At 43.5% G+C, this 17,331-nt stretch overlaps 1 protein-coding gene across 1 annotated transcript in view; it reads left to right on the top strand.

Annotated features, from left to right (window-relative positions):
* The first annotated feature begins 713 nt into the window (after positions 1–713).
* ryr3 (ryanodine receptor 3) overlaps positions 714–17,331 on the top strand; it is a 98,310-nt gene continuing 81,692 nt past the window's right edge. The window contains exons 1-3 of the mRNA XM_062551622.1: positions 714–796; positions 11,447–11,566; positions 14,558–14,662. Coding sequence (XP_062407606.1) covers positions 749–796; positions 11,447–11,566; positions 14,558–14,662 — 273 coding nt within the window. The 5' untranslated portion in view covers positions 714–748. The remainder of the gene's footprint in view (positions 797–11,446; positions 11,567–14,557; positions 14,663–17,331) is intronic.

The following is a 17,331-nucleotide window of genomic DNA, read 5'->3' on the forward strand; positions in this document are numbered from 1 at the left end:
CGCGAGGGCGCATACCCACACGCACACGCGTGTTTGGCACGCTGTGGTCTGCGCGCTGGTCTATTACGCCAAACTCACCACCAAGTGTCGCCAAAGCATTGAAGAACTGTACACCTGATTGCGAATTCACGGAGGAGAATAATGTACGTTCACACATGAGTTGTTGTATGATTTAATATTGAGGAAGGGCCAGCAGCAATATTGTTAACATATGCCTACTAAATTTAAACAACACAGAACAGCTTCCAAAATATTCATTCTTGTAGCCCTAGAGCAGTGAATCAGCAGTCTTTAGATGTTTCTTTGCTCATTGGCTTTTGATTGGTGCACAAAGTTTCGACCGCTAGAAAATCTATTGCTGCAACGTTGATTGGAACCACTTAATCCCAAAACAGGGTGCACTAGTCTAATTAATTGATAAGACATTGTTTAGCCTACAAGAAAAGTCAACTTTTCCCCCATCGTTTCATTTTCCAGCACTTATTAAGTCTAATTTCTTTGGAACTGCCCATCTAAAGAATCATCATATCCCGTGGTCGGTGCAGGACGTCCCCCACGATAAGCGCTGCCGGGATAGGCAGTGCTGGCATTTGAGTGACACTCAGAGGCGCGGTAGTGGGCTTGTCCGGTCTTCCCCTATATGGCTTTGGATTAGCTGTATGCTAATATCGGCAGGAGAGGAGAAGCACCGCGTCGCTGCTTGCAGTCAGTGGTGGCTCTCAGAGTCTAGGGAGACTCCTCGACAGCCATGGCTGAGGGTGGAGAAGGGGAAGATGAAATTCAGTTCTTAAGAACTGTAAGTAGGCAATGCAATACAAATCATCTGCGAAGCCGCTTGCTGATCATGTGGATTAAGTGTATTTTGTGCGTTTGTGTGGCGTTTATAGGATACATTTATGAAGCATCTGCTGGTTTTGCCTTGAATACCGGGACTAAATCTTTCATTGCTTCTTTGATTGGGCTATAACAACGCGCAACTTGTTACACATTCCCGTGGACTTACTGAGGATTATCGCTATGTCAACTTTTAAAATCACTTGATTCTTTGGAACTTGTCGGAGTGGGCAATTCTGAAAACGCACTTGTCGCCAAGCTTGTGGTATGGAATGTAAATGAGCCGACCATCTGCAGGTGCAGGGGCGAATATGATATTACAAAAGAAAGACAAAAAATGATAGAAAGGTATTTCTGATGTACTAAAAGCGTGTTATAGAAGTTGAAACAAACTATGTTATTGGCAGTATCCGATTTGTAGATGTTTTGGAGATCCTGTGCATAATTTAAAGAGTATATCAGGCGTCAGTCAAAATACATGTTAGAGTTAAACGTCATGTGAGAACCAATAAACAATTTGAGCTGAAGCGAGATTCGCGTGATTTGCACTTTCTGAAGGCACGATATCACATTTTGTGAGTCAGACATACAGTTTTATGGTCATTCATTTGCACAACCTAATATCTCACCTTGCCTTCTTTAATGCTTTTCTATTTATGTGGTTTGACGCAGATTAGTTACAGAGATGCAAGGGATCATGGCAATTATATTTGTAAACGATATGACGAGAACGAACGTATGGCGTTAATAAGTCTGAGGATAAGGCTTGGCGTGTAAATATTCAAAGTGCTATATTCATGTAATTAAATGGTACGCGGGCATACAATGCAATTTCGCACGAAATCGAACCGTCCCTTTTGTGGCCAAGGTGGGTTTTGACAGGCTTCACCTCTTTGAAATGACATTGCAGTGGTTCTGAAAATAATGGATTTTTTTTGGGTTGCACCTGCTGGTGTTCATACTAGTTTTTTTTAAGAATTGTGAACGAGTTGCATCATACTCTGGGCTGAAATTAAGTTGTTGTGTGAATATGAATTTACTGCCAGTTCGACAGCATAGGGCAGATGGATTCCTCGGGGATGCGCAAGTGGTCATTGACAGCCCAGTATTTAACGTGCCCTCTTCTCCGACCCACGATGCTCGGATTCCTCTGTCACAATGGCATGTTGATAATCTGATGACAACAGCAAAGTGTGTAGCCTACACGGGACATGCTTCAGCAGCACCGACCCAAAGCTGCTGCATGGTGTCAAAACTGACGTGACAGACATCTCACCTTTACTAATGAGAGTAGTTTTGTGCTCCGTTGTAACTCTGACTGGGATGATGTTCAACATTGATCAGCCCCCCCCCCCCCCCCCTTTTAATAAACCTAAAAATCTAATCTAAAATCAAAAAATCTTTGAGGGCAAAGTGTTATTTGTTTTGTGGTTAACAATTAAGACTAAAAGGTCATAGGCTATAGATCTCATGTAATGTACAGCCAGGTAGTCACATGGTGAATAATGAAGTCTGGCATTATTGGCATCATGTAGACAGATCTGCACATTCATCTACATAGAGGAGGTATAAACAGTGATTTCTAGTCGTATTCCTTGACGTTGCATTGTTGGAAATAGGATGCCATGGTTCTGAATATGGATTACAGGATGTAGTGGTTCACTGTGTAACTTTAAACTGCCAAGCTGTGCTGTACTGTTTGCCCTAGTTGTCATTAATAAACATGCAAACATACTTGCTCTAAGATCCCTGGATCACCAGGTATGTGAACTCTCACCTTATCACCTTGCTGTTGAAGAGCTAAAGCTGGAACGCTGGCTGTCATATCTCCTGAAATGACGACTCTCACAACGCACTACTTTTTAAAAATCACTTCATGTGATGATGAATGACCTCTCTATGGTGTATATGGCCCTATTGTGCGTATCAGATTTTACTTTCTTGAATCTTGTACATAAAAGAGGCATTTTACCTTTCATGTGGAAGTTAATTACCACACTCTGGTGCAGTTTGCCTTATAGCTGTCATGGCTGGGGAGCAGAAATGAGATGATGTATGCTTTTTCTGAATGAGGGATTGTGCTCACACAAGCTTTTTCCACCAGCCCTCGCAAGCAGCACATTATTGAATGAATCTCGGTAATGTGGGAGGTTAGACATATTGTGGGAACATTCAGGATGAAGGATGGAGTTAAAATGTTCTGTCGGGAAGGACTACCTATATCCACTGCCTTCAAGCTTGGTGTGGGTAATGGTGAGTTGAGGAAGGCACTGGAACAAATGACCAGATCCCAGTGCTCACAGTGTTGTGAAAGAGCAGCCATTTACAGAGCTGATGCTGAGCTGTGCGAGATATGGCAAGCAGTAATATAGCAACTTTTCCCTCGCGCTTTCCTTGCTTTGTAGACTTTATGAGCATTGTGTCATCATGATGATCATTAGACAATGACGCAGATGTGTTGAAATGGCAGTCATTACTAGCCTCAAAGCATCGTAGGCTACCGGAATTTTCCACCTCCCCTCTTGTCTTCTCCAGTTGACAACATTGTCTCAGAACTTACTGAACAAGGGTAGCACTCAATGGGGGAAGGTTATTTCTAAAAAGTCTAATGGCAATCATTTTGATGAGAATGTATCTTTAACTAATGGAGACACGTGAGAATACGTGTAAGAAAGAGTTTAAGTCTCAGTTAGATAGTTCAAGCCAAGCTTGTGTCTGCATCAAAGCTAGCGTATGCAACGTGTCAAATGCTTGGTTATCAAACGTAGTCATTTCATACTGCCCATTCTCAGCAAGTGAGGCTGTACATCACATTTGTGAGACCCTAATTCTTCTCTATTCCTGCATGTAACCACAATGTTGTGGCAAAAATGGCTGAGGTCAAGGCTATTGCAGTTTTTGCTACAGGGACCTTCTAGCACCACCTGATTTAAAGTGGTATTATGAGGGAGGGCAATGCGATTCTGTCTAGCACATTATCTTTATACAGTAGGTGAACATTAAACATAATATCTAGACAGTTATTTCTTCATGTTGTGTATATTACTAGTTAACAGTTATTTAGATGAACATAGGCACATACAGCAATAGAGCATATACAGCACTACAGCACAGAGCTTGCCTGATGTACTGACTCTTGTTATGTCCCTCTTATGACCCTTTCAGCCGTCATAGCGCCAGCCCCTTGCCATAATAAACAGGAAGACCATACATAACCTTTACATTACATTACAACCTTTACAGCTGCTGACTGTGGGCTTTGGTCCTGGTCTTAATCTGGTGGCCAGATCAGGGCCAGACCTCAGCCAGATCTGCCCCAGATTCAGAGACTCCCTGGGCAGGTGCTTGAGCCACAAGTCGTACAGTAGCAGTAGGCTTATTTGGAGTTTATGTTGTTCTGGAAGCCTTTGACATTCCAGCAGACGACTCCAGGGTTTAAATTTAGACCCCCTTCAAGACCACTACATCGAGTCCTCTGGAAGTGTCTGTTTAGCCAAGGAGGCCATTATGCCAGCTAGCTCACCAGTGTCTACCACTGACATTTTAACACCGTTTTTTATTGGGAGCACTGGTATTTAGAGACCAACAACTTGCTACCACAGCTTTCGATCAGACATTAAAAAATAATTGAGTGGCAAACATTGGGAATCGTGTCCCCGAGGCCAGAATCACCATGTGGCTTGCCATGCATTTATAGCATAAAGCCACAATATCAGGCTAGATGACATTTATTTGCCACCAGTAGACCCAAGACAGACACAGCAGTCGCCCAAGCAGTTGATTGGAAAGGGGGCACCAAATAGCTGGGAGAGCAGGATGGTGCTCCCTTACTCTGAATCTAATTTAGAGATTTTGCAGGGGGTCAGACTCAAGAGTTCACAGCAACGTTTTTTTTTTTTTTAAGTAGCCAAGTACTGCTCCTCCCACCCATCATCACCCCACCCCACCACCCTTGGGAGGGGGGGGGGGGACGGGCGCCCCTCCCGTAAGGGCTATAGCAGCTGATTGACGCGAGGAGTCAGATTCTGGATCTGGGTGTGTTTGCTGAGGTGGGCAGAGTGGGGAGGACACATTCATTTAGCAGCGTGGAGCGGAGCCTGACGTGATGCTTAAGTTAGTAACCCTCTCCTCTGTGCTCTGATCAGAGAGAGTGTTTACGAGAACAACACTGACAGCAGAACCATGACAGCGAAGGTCGCTTGATAAACAAATAAACAGGGGCATTTAAAGGGTGTGTATAGTCACATGCAGAGAGCTTCCTAACCTTGGTTTAATACACCCTTTGTTTGTATTTATGTAATATATAAAGAGTCTTGAAATAGCATTCACGCACGTAACATTTTCAGATTCAGAATTCATGAATTTAAGTATAGGCTATCGTTTCAGTAGGGCTGGCTGCAACTGCTTTCATTGTTGTTTAATTAAAAACTTTAAAACTGAAACAAGCATATTTAGATGCAGCATGGGTTGTGTTCTGAAAATGATCATTTATCAATCCCATGCATTGTAATTAGAATCAGATTATGAAGTAGCATTGATGGATGCCTATTGGGATTATGTCTCCAACAGAGGTGATGAAATGTATAAACATTTCTCAGAAGTTTTAAGACTCAGGTAAAAAGTTTTCTGACAAATGTTGTTTACTGGTCTCCCCTGGCACTTGTTGCCTTGACGATCAGCGACCCGTAATTGAAACGAAAACTTGTGGGGACAGAGTGGCACTCAGTAATCCATTTCTAAGACATTAATCTCGTCCCTCCTGGTGGCATGGACTATGCAGTCAAGGTGGCGAGTGGCAATTGTGATGGAGGATATGAGTTATGAGTGCTTCTCAGGTAAAGGTAAACAGCTGGGCGGAGGGCCAAACCATCCACCCACACAGTACGTGAGCAGACTGCACCCATCCCAGCCCAGCCCTCCTTGGCTGTGTCGGGTTGTTGCAGAGTCTGGTGCCCTCTTCTCACTTAATATGCCAATGTGGATTAGTGTGTGCACTCTCCTCATTGATTGCTCAGAGTCTTATGGCGATGCTCGAGCGTTTTGTCTGGCTGCTTCCTCGCAACGAAGCCATCTGTGAAGAAGGGCAAGATGTCCGCCATGAGTATTCAGCTATGGGAATTAAGATGGAGTTGCTCGTCCCTGCTCTGATTGCAGATGTTTTATTGAACAATGTGTCTTTGTCACTGTGGACACAAGCAGTAAGGACGTCGTATTCATTTGTTCTGAGGCATGCGTGTGTGTTTTATGTTTAAAGGTTTACAAGTTTACAAGTTGCAAGTTTTATATTCCGAGGCACACCAAACCTTCCCTTCTGTTTGAATTGTGTATTAGAAACAGATGTATGCAACAGCTCAGTTAAATCCAAATGCATTTGACATGGATGCAATCCTGAAACAGAGGGAGATAAATAGCCCATTATAACAAAAAGCTTTGGGGAAATTGTCTCTATAAATTAGTATGAGTATGGTCTCGCCTCATTTATTGTGTTGGTTTGTTAAAAAACTGATGCATGAATATATTTCAGGTAAAAGTGATCAATAATTTCATTATCAAAGATTGTAATAAAAAGCTGTTAAAAGTGACGAGCCAGGGAATAATAGCCCATTTCTCCAGCTGTGTCCTGCCAGCCGTGACAAAGCTTGGTGCCTTGGTTGTGATTGTTTGAACAAATGATTCTCTTTCAGCGTTAAGCACCATTTCTACCATGAAACAAAAGCTTTTGATGATTACTATGCATAGAAGAGTCTCTTCACACCTAATGCAGAAGATTTTGGTTTGAGTCTCTGCTGGTACAGTAGGTAGAATCAACAGGAAGAAGATATTATATATTTTAAATATTTATTTTCAGGGTTGATTTTTGATTGTTATGCTGTTGTCGATCAATGTAAGGCATTACATAATCACAATCTCATACTTTGAATATTACTGGAAGTCAGACTTGACATGCTCTGCACTTAATTCTTTCCTAACTTTGTGCACTCGAGGATCCCCATAGCATCAAATAATTTGAGTTCCATTTCAACCTTGTGCTTTCATCTGTCATTGTTGATTCTATCCACCCACACTAGAGCGCATGCCTCACGCTTTTTGTGATGCAGGGCTATTTTCAAGCAATATGCATGCAAAGTAAGCCGGGGAAGATCCAATTTGTAAGATAGTTTCAGCATAAGGTACTACTTTGCATTGAGGCCCGCAAACGTTTGCCGGAAGATTGAGAAAACGCAGAACGTCTCATTTATCGCCCACCCTGTCCTCTCAACATTCAGACTGCCAACTCCCGTCCTCGTCTTGTTCCTCTCTCGCTGCATCACACTCTGTCTTGCTTCCTGTCAGTCAGACGGTGAGGGAAGAGGCAAAGCTCATAAAATGTGGCATAAATGGCACCCCTGGTGTGGCTATTTTTTTTTCCAACGGTGGCTGATCGCGATTGAGGAGTCCGTATTCTTGTCTTGTTCCATATGCCCTTGCTATTTCTAGACCAGCTGTTGGCTCAAGGGTCCCTTCAGACATTACCTCTGCAACCTGTTCTGCTGAACCTACATGTGTCACTGTTGTCAATAACAAGTCTAGGATGGCAATGGAGGTCATGCATACTAAACAAATGTTGCAAGGTCCAAAGTTTTAAGCTTAGAGGTTTAAGCTTAGAGTTTTTAATATAAAATCATGTTAAGCCTAAATCTAAACTCGGCAACAGCCTATGAGAGGTCACATTTAATTGCCATTATCTGGGGACTTCACAATAAATTGTTTAAAATCAAATTGGATTTGTAGATTACCCATTTAGAGAACTCTACAGAAGTATTTTTGTTTATAACTGCTGGTCATTGTGCAACAGTATTAAGGAGTCGCCTCTATATAATAATGGGTCCCAGGTGTGCAATGTGTCTGAGTGTATTTACTGTATGTCCCCAAAGCCAAGGGGATGGCTGTTTTAGAGTGCTTTTTCAATAGACTTCCAATGAGCCCCACTGTCAGGACGTACCCAGCCGCTGGCACTATATGCGGGATGCAATCGCCCAATGACACAACCTGTTTGACTTTCATGCATTATCGGGCCCTGGCAGCACCTTGTGAATTGGGAATGTGAATGGGGCGCCATTTGCACCGAGGGGGGGGGGGGGATGGGGGGCAAGCTCTCTCGGCTCTAGGATCTCTCTCACTTGATATTCAAGGCTTGATTTCCCCCCCACTTCAGGCACCTGAGGCTTCTGTAATTATGACCGTGCAGTCTCCCTGCGCACCTGGCCCGCTCGTTGGAACTCGGCAGGTGAACTGTGACTGAAAAGGGGGTGTGGGGTGGCGGGGGGAGCCGCCGCCGCCACAAAGCGAGCCATCTCATCAAACTGTCATCGATGGATCTGTGTGGAGAGGGCCCTTGCAATGTATGATGAATTTGAGCTATTTCAGGAGTGCGAGCGCAGTGTGTGGCGCAGAACCCCTCGACCTCGATCTCGGCCTCTCGCTGAGGCTTGTTTTGGCGCAGGTGTAATTCTTCACCTGGTGACCCGGGTCTGTGTTAATAACCTGGGAGCAAGGCAAGGGTCTCCTTGTTCCTTCACGGCTGGAATAAGGCTGAAATAAGACTGCTGTGGCTGAAATAAGGATCTATATCAATTTCAGAAAAACAAATATATAGCTTATTTTTTTCCTAGGTCAATCAGGTTGTTTGTGCTTGCTGTCAGTCAGTGGAGGCATGCACCAAAAAGTCCTAACCTGATAGTTTGTAAACAGCACTTATCACCTTGTATGACATTTATGAGCAATGTGAATCTGACCTGGTGCGAGGCGGGAGAAAGCCCCACCTTTGTATAAATCAACAACGAGATAGCCCAGTGTTAACATGTGCCGCCATTTTCCCTCTTAAAAAAAGATCCCCCCCCCCTCCTCTCCCAACACACCCTGCCCCAACACAGAGTCTGTGCACAGCACGTTTGTGAAAATAGCCCCTCGCCGAAAGGATTGAGCGCGTTCACCCTCTGTCAAGTTCATGTTTGTGGCAGTGCCGGCCGGCTTGAGTTGTGTGCGTGCGTCGAGCTCGGCTGCGGATCGGCCACTCTCGGGTTACGGCCCAGTGGATGCTTCAGGCCACACACACACACACCTGTTCTTGTCCTTAAAACCCGACCGGCACTGAGCAGGGAGGAAGAGAGTGGGGGTGCTCTGTGTGTGTGTGTGTGTGCGTGTGTGTATGTGTGCGCAGTACACGATGGTTTTTAATGGGGTGGGGTTGGGTTGGGTTGGGTTGGGTTGGGTTGGGTTGGGTTGGGTTGAGTGGGGTGGTCGACCACAAACACCTGCGTCTTTTGTGGATCCTCAAGCAAATGGTAGGCTGAAGTGGGCATGGTCGCACCTACAGTAGCCCGCGCGGGCATGGGGCACGGATGAGGGCGGCTGGCAGGGGCTAGCAAGGTCGGGGTCAGGTTGCTCCCTCTCTTACCCCCCACTGCCCGCTACGCATGCACCACCCCATGGCCCTATAGATAGACTGTGATGCTTCTTCTTAACCCTCTGGCAGATGGCTCCTTCTCTCTGCCTCCTTCTCTCTCTCTCTCTCTCTCTCTCTCTCTCTCTCTCTCTCTCTCTCTCTGCCTGGATCACTTTGCTTCAGATTCTCCACATTATTTGGCACTGGATCAAGAGAGGAGATGGGAGTGAAGTGGGGTGGTTGGGGGAAGGGGAAAAATCCCCTCTTAGATAAGTAGTGCTATTGCACCTTCAGATACAGGGGGATTGGGGATTAAAGTTTTCATTTTGCCTTGCTGTGAAAGTGGTAAACACACACACACATAAGTACACTCGGGCACACACACACACACACACACACACAAACGGAAGCTAACATTCCAGTTGCGCAGGCGATCCTACCCTGGGTCTTTACAGCTGGTGTAAGGGATGAAAGGAAGATCCTCTTCATTTTAAAGAGGTGGCAATCCCCTGGCACCGACATGTTTAGAGAGCCTTCTGTGGCATTGCTTTCCCAATTTACGAATATCGAAGTGCATGCCGCTCCACTGGAAGTAGCGAGTCTCATTGACACGACATTGATGAGTGTGGCTTTGCCAGTAATCCAGCCTGAAACACAATGATCTGAAAGTGGGACATTTTGGCAAGGGTTTGCCTCGATGCAAATGAATGATTTTTTTAGCCATACAATGTACAGTGCAAACATATCCAGTTTTCTTTTCTGTAAAATATATGTTTTCACTTTTTCTGATCTTTCTGTTTGATTGAAAAAGTATTTTTTATTATATTTGTCCATGACATGTAATAAGTCCATAAGTATCAACTCAAATATCAGTTTATAATATTGGATTAAATCTACACTACATTTAGTGCTATACAAATATATGAACACAGACAAAGAGCAACTTACAGAAGAGCACTAAAGAGCATTACAGAATGCCCTTTTTTACCTAATTATTATGATTGGATGCACTTGCATTGTTTATTTGAATTTTCTTTTAAATCAACACAGAAAATGGTGCAGTTCTTCTTGTCATTTTCAGTGTATATTTCCTTACATGAAGTAGGACATGTCTCTTGGGTGGAAAAAAAGACCCCCCCCCCCTCAGCATCTGAACTGACTGAACTGAGTAATATTTCTGTGCACAGACCCCATCTGTGTCGGTCTCTGCGCTGTGTGTTGGGACCTGTCGAGTCCTCTTGAATGAGCAGCAGTTATAGCTGCAGACGGCCTGACAGTGTATAATGAATTGTACTGCTCTGATTGCAGTAGTCAGAACCATGGCAACCATCAGGTCAGATTAATGTGGACCGTGAGTTGGCAAGCACAAGATAGAGAATGTGTGTGTGTGTGTGTGTGTGTGTGTGTGTGTGTGTACAGTATGTGTGTATGTGTGTGTGTGAGGGGGTGGGGGTTGGACACACAAATCAATATTTTCCCTGTAGGCCTGTGCCAAAGTTTTTGCAGACAGGAAGTCATTGTGGAATAGCGTAACATCACTGTTTCTGTTTCAGTCCCCCCCCCCCCTCTCTTCTCTCTCTCTCTCTCTTTCTCTCTCTCTCTCTCTCTCTCTCTCTCTCGCTGATGAGTTGTGCACTTGTGCACTTGTGCATTGGTCACTCTATTGGTTAAAGCTCTGCAGCAGCTGCCCAGGCAAATAAAGTGTAGATGGTTCTGTAAAACCCAAATCAGCCTAAAGGCTCTCCCTTGTGCAGTCTAGCTAATGAATTCTTCTGCATTGCCATAAGACAAAAAGGAAAAAAGATGATGTTTCAGATGCAGAAATAGAAAACATAAATCATCTCTGGCCAAAGTTATGAACGCAATGGGAATGCAAGAGGTAAAGCTCCAGAGATATGTTGATGGGAATCGCTTGGGTATCTTTCATTAAAAATTTAATTAACAAACTTGCAAGAGCAGATGCATGCTGGAATGCACAAAAAGAGATTCAAAACAAGATGTTCAAATGGAATGAATCACATTAGTCAAGGTAACCTGAATTCCAGGCGTGCCAAGTTTGGACATCAGTGTAATATATCTCAACTGCAACTGTTAATCATGTCTTTTTTATATCTGTTATCGACCGGCTCTGGTGATATGTAGAAGAATTGTCTCTAACACTGTTTTTCTTTGGGCATTTTTTCCCAGGAAGATGAAGTGGTTGTACAGTGCGTCGCCGCAATCCAGAAAGAAAACCGCAAGTTTTGCCTGGCAGCGGAGGGACTCGGAAACCGAATCTGTTTCTTGGAACCGACCTCTGAGGCTAAGGTGAGGGCCGCCCTAAGATGACCTCAGCAAGATCTTCACTTCCCAGGTGCCCTCTCCTGACACTCACTCGCTGGCGATGGCAGTGTTTACGGAGAGGCATCGATCATAAGTGCAGTTCACTGCCAGGGGGAGATGTGTAATTTAGTCGTAAGTGTGGCTATGGGGAGCGCTAATGCATTTATCTTGAGGCAGCGGGAGAGCTCAGTGCAGCATTTCATTACCGATTCCTAAAATGAATGCTCATGCATTAGTGTGCCAGGCTACCCTGTCGAGCGAGAGTAACATTGAAAACTTTAATGCAACTCAAGACTTCATAATAGTTCAATGTGTTTGTGAAACTGCCACGGTTTGTTGTCTACCATTATGCCATCAAGACAGTAAATGTACATGAATATTCTTTGATGAAAAAAGATACCTTAACTTTTAACAGCTCACTCCCTCAATTGAAAACAATAAAATAAGTGGAAAGGAAGGAATGCTTTTAAATCTGCAAGTAAGTTAGTAAGTAAGATGTATTTATACAGCAAAAAGTCCCAGACAAGAGTCACCTAGTGCTTCACAAAAAACACATAACACCAAACAAGATATAACACAATACACAACAATACACAGTAAAACAAAATATGCTAAGACAATAAATCACAAAAGGAAAGCACAGTGAACACATACAGAATCCCATGAAATGCCTGTATAAACAGGTGGGCTTTTTAGCTGCCCCTTAAAATAATCCACAAAATCAGCAAACCTAAGGGGTGTGGATCGGATTCGGGCGTCCTATAGCTTTGGTGACTTGTAATTATAGAGATTATTTGACCTAAGATTATTGAGATTATTTGACCTGAGAGAACGAGAAGTGGGAGTTGAGAAGATCAGTCACACATGAGGGGTCTGACCATGCAGTGCTCTAAAAGTGATGGCGAAGATATTAAACTGAATCCTGAAGGCAGCAGGGAACCTGTGCAGAGACCTAAGCAGAGGCCTCTAGAGACTACAGAGTCATGTTTACCAGAGCATCCATTTCCTTGATACCTGTCAGTTTAGTTGAAGTTTGCCAAAAGGATTCGCTTGCAGAATCTTCAGTGGAGTTGTTGTGTATTATAGTAAACTTGTCACTCGAACTGAGAGAGAAAACATCGTTCAATTTCGGATATTTTACGTCTTGTGAAATTACCTCTCATCGTTGTTTCCAGAGACTACACGGTGTGGGTTTAGCAAGCAAGTCAAACTTCAGATCCAGACAGTTGAAATATCTGATGTCATGTAAAATTCAAAAACTCCTCTTCTCCTCACGGAGAGACTGGCTCGTTTGAGTCAACACGCAGATGAGGGGTGACTACTGAGCTCCGCGCTGCTAGTATCCAAACAAGAAGCTTGGGGCGTAACAGCATAAGGCAATCTGTCTCCCTACGGCCTGTCACTGCAGGACCTATTCACAACGTGGGCTTTCAATCTTTCACTCACTCTCTCTTTTTATTTACAATCTTAGACTCTCTCATCATCACTGTCTCCTGCTTGTATTTCACTCACTCACTCCCCTCTCCTTCCACCCTCAGGTAGAGGTCAGAGGTCAAGGGGATGACTTATTTAACGGGTGAAAAGATAGTGGGGATAAAAAATAGAGTGGCAATAGACCTCTGAGGTTCGCCTACAAAAAAGCTGCCATCTTTGAGATATAGTATCTTGTGATTTTTCCTATATGGGAAAATAACATGTTTTTTTTTTTTATTATTATTGCACCTGTTAAACTCTCGCGGGGACGAAGTATGGCATGCAGATGTTTTGCTCCACACACTTTTGTCCTCTGCCTTAGAGTGGCTCTTGTGATCTGCGGTACATTAAGACAGCAAACTTAGATTTTTGCTACCCTAGAGCAACTTAGGTAGTTAGCTTCAATTAACATCTGGATTTCCTTATATGGGCAAAGACGGCCGCTTTGTTTCTTTTTTTGCAGGCGAACTTCAGAGGTCTATACAGACCTGTCCTGCTACTCATGTCCAGTGGCAGCTTCCAGCTCACTAAGTGGCCCTAGTGCCCTCCATTTACCCCTGTTAATTATCCACAGCTGCCCCTAGAGCTTTCTCACCTTGGGACTATGTCTGGAATCTCCGACGCCTAATAGGTCCCCGTTATATCTTATAGCCGCCACTGGCAGAAGAGGTGCAAATGAGCAGCCGGGGTCTCGAAAGAGTCAGGAGCCAGATATTTATGAGGGGGGGCTCTCATTATGAAGTCACGAAAGGTGACAACATGACTATAATCGGTTCTACTGTGTGAATTTACAACATTTTTGTGAAATCACTTCCCTTGCACATTTTTGCCTACTCATTTTGTGACTGTCAAATCCCTTTGAAAAACGAATCATCAGTCACTACAACGAACAAAAGTGGGTGTACAGTTTATTGAAAATGTAAGGAAGTGTAAGGACGTGGTGTCAGAGGGGTGACAGTTGGTGCTGAATGAGAAACAAAAGGCGCTTCATTAGCAGTTAGCCGGCGGTGGGGTGAACTATGGGACAGGAGCTACAAATTAAAAGTCTGCTCAGGGGACTCATTAAAGACGGTGGAAACCCGAGAGTAGAGTGGAGGGGGAAAGGCATGAGTCATTTGGAGAGGCCAGTCCCCTGTGCTTTGTTAAAAAAATGGCGTCGTTGTCAACCACCAACGACTCTCCTCCAGCGATAAGAGCTGAGAGTGAGTGAGAGTAAAAGCGGGCTTATCGGAGGCAAACAGAAGAGGAAGGTGGGCAATGCGTCTACCTGATAACATCATCAACCAGCCTTCAGGGAGGGGAAAAAAAGGAACTACGAAGACATTATACCTGGATGGAGAATTTCATAAAAGAAAAAAAAAAAGTTGGCAGCTTCATAGCTTCTACCCCAGGTGTGCTATTATGGCCTAAAATGTGTGTGTGTGTGTGTGTGTGTGTGTGTGTGTGTGTGTGTGTGTGTGTGTGTGTGTGTGTGTGTGTGTGTGTGTGTGTGTGTTCCCTCAGTATGTCCCTCCAGACCTGTGCATCTGCAGCTTTGTGCTGGAGCAGTCGCTGTCAGTACGGGCCCTGCAGGAGATGCTGGCCAAGTGTGGCCCCAATGGCGAAGGGGTAAGCACATCTTTGTTGTACAACTAGAGAGATTTGTCTCTCTCTCTGTCTCACTCTCTCTCTGTCTCTCTCTGTCTCACTCTCTCTCTCTGTCTCTCTCTCTCTCTCTGTTTTTTTTTACTTTTCTCAATTTGTCTGTCCGTCTCTTTCATCTGCTTTTTTCTCGTGCTCTTTAAACTACTTGAGATTGCCAGTCTAGGAGAATGCTAGTGATCTCAAGTAGAGGAGAGGTTTTTGAATCAAATCACTACCATAATGTTTTTTTTGTGTGTTTCATTTAACCATCTTTTTTGCACAATTAATTAGTTGTTTCAAAGTAATTAAAAATGAGAGGCACTTGCACCTATTTAAGTATTTAATGCAAGTAGGTATTCACAAAGTCTGGTGACTCACAATTGGGATTCGTTTTCAACACTTGATTCGCGACAGGCACTAACTGTCAAATCAATGGTCCAACCTTACCAATCACACTGATCAGAGATTCCTACTGTTACTTCCTACTTTGCCTAAACTTTATAAACTGACAATAAGCAGCATCAGGATATACTGTAAGTGGGCGGAGCCAGGCTAAAGAACACTCCTTGTTGTTAAAGTGCATGATCGTGTATCATGAAGCCCATGGTCAGTACATCACAATCAGTATGATATATCAGTATGCAGAGCCAGTCAGGAAGGACAGGCGTTTTTTTGTGAGTGACATGGAGGCAGGGGCACAGCAGCAGCTTGTCATAAGAGAATGCAGCTGGGTGATTCCCTCTGGCTTTCAGTGTTGTCAGCTGGGATGGCAGTGCTTGCCTTTGATTTACGCTGCAGTCACATTCAGAGAGATTGCTAAAGGTATCCCCGACGCCGCTGGAATACTGGCAAGTTTTACGACCCCCGGGGTTAGCAATCACTGTTCACGACGCAGCCATTGTGTTGCACCAACTGCTGTAAATCACCAGCAAAATGGCCCTCTGTCTGAAGTCTGACGTCCATGCAGTCACGGGTCATGTTGAATGGAAGTGGTTGGGTTATGAATGCACTGCTGACAAGGGTTTTATGACTTCACATGCACCACAACGTAACATTTCCACATGCTATACCTCATCCATCCCGTTTGATCCACAAGGTGTCATGGTGGTGATTGTCCACTCAATTGGAATAACACAGAGTGCTTCTCTTCTAGCATATGGGAGTAATATGATTCACTGTGTGAGGACTGCAATGGAGAAACCCTTATATCGTCATACATTGCCTTCTTCCCACCGACAGAGAACTGGTTCTGTTCCCATTCGCGAACTAACATTTGTTGACCTTTTTGTTAGCTTGATGTGAATAATTTTTAGATATAGTAGAATATACTGCTATTACTGGGTAGACTGGCTAAACAAAAATATTGTTATGTTGTAATATAATGTAATTAATCTTTTATTACAACAGTTTATATATTTATGAATATGTATCCACTGATATAATGAGATAATCCATAATACATCAGTGATTGCAGTATATAATCATTTAGTGTTTTCCCCCTTAACTTTCCTATTTTTCTTAACAACATGTCTGTATTTTTGTTCAACATTGCTAGAATTCTGGTCATGAGGTACGTTAATGTTTCACTTCCTATAGAAATGCATGGATGGTGCTAAACTTGGCCAAACAAAAAAGATCTCATCTTTCACCTCTAAATGTGTTCTGTCTCAGTTTCTTGATCAGTCCAACATTCAACGAGTAAAAGGTTTGGCTATTCAATACCAACATCCAGACAGTAAACTCTGTGCCAAGTCAATCAATAATGTCATGCCTTGGCATTCAGAACGACATTTTACAGATAAAATAGTCTGTAAGTCGAAGTCTAAAGAGACTTGAAAGATGTGAGAAGAATAGATCCTAACTGCCTAAGTTACTGACATGTACAATGTAAGAAATATAGATCCAGAGAGGCACATATTTAGAGAATTTCCCCACTGTTAAGATGAATGCTCTTGTCAAACCGACTGCCCTAGACCAGTTTTTCTCATCCAGAGGCAGTGCAGTGAAAAAAAAAAAAATCAACTGACTCCAGCACTCTCACCAGTAATTGGTCATTTCTCCACTATAACTGCCCATAACAGAAGACACATCCATTTTGATAAAGCAAGATGGATGTACAAAGAAACATTTTCAAGTGAAAGAGAGGTGTTTAATGCTTCAGCAGGTTGTTTTTTTCAGTTTCTGGGTCTTTTCGTGGTACGTTTAACACTGTCAAACTGCTAACACCTAAAATCTCTATACAAGTGAACAACAGAAAAGAGATCCCCAGATGTTTGTTGATGTTTTTCCCCTAATGCACAGTGATCCTGTCTACTACTCCTCCTGTCTACTGACTCATGTCTACTTTGATGACCTACTACTTTCCCACAGGCCAGAGAAGACTGCATATGGGTTGGACAGCAGTGAACGTTGTTGTATTTCTGACTTGACTTCTCTTTGCAGTTGGGTGTCTAGCATGATGAAATTTCAAAGGGAACCAATGAGGAAATGTTCTGGAATTTGGGTTGGATTCCGGATTTCAACACATTGATGTCGATGTCTTGACACAAACGATAGCCGTTAAGTTTACAAAATTCTCATAATTTAACACAGTGAATAGCCTTGACAGAGAAAAAATGGGGATCGATTAAGATAAAATAACTTTTGAGTTAATT

Source organism: Sardina pilchardus, chromosome 12 (assembly GCF_963854185.1).
Source record: "Sardina pilchardus chromosome 12, fSarPil1.1, whole genome shotgun sequence".
NCBI lineage: Eukaryota > Metazoa > Chordata > Actinopteri > Clupeiformes > Clupeidae > Sardina > Sardina pilchardus.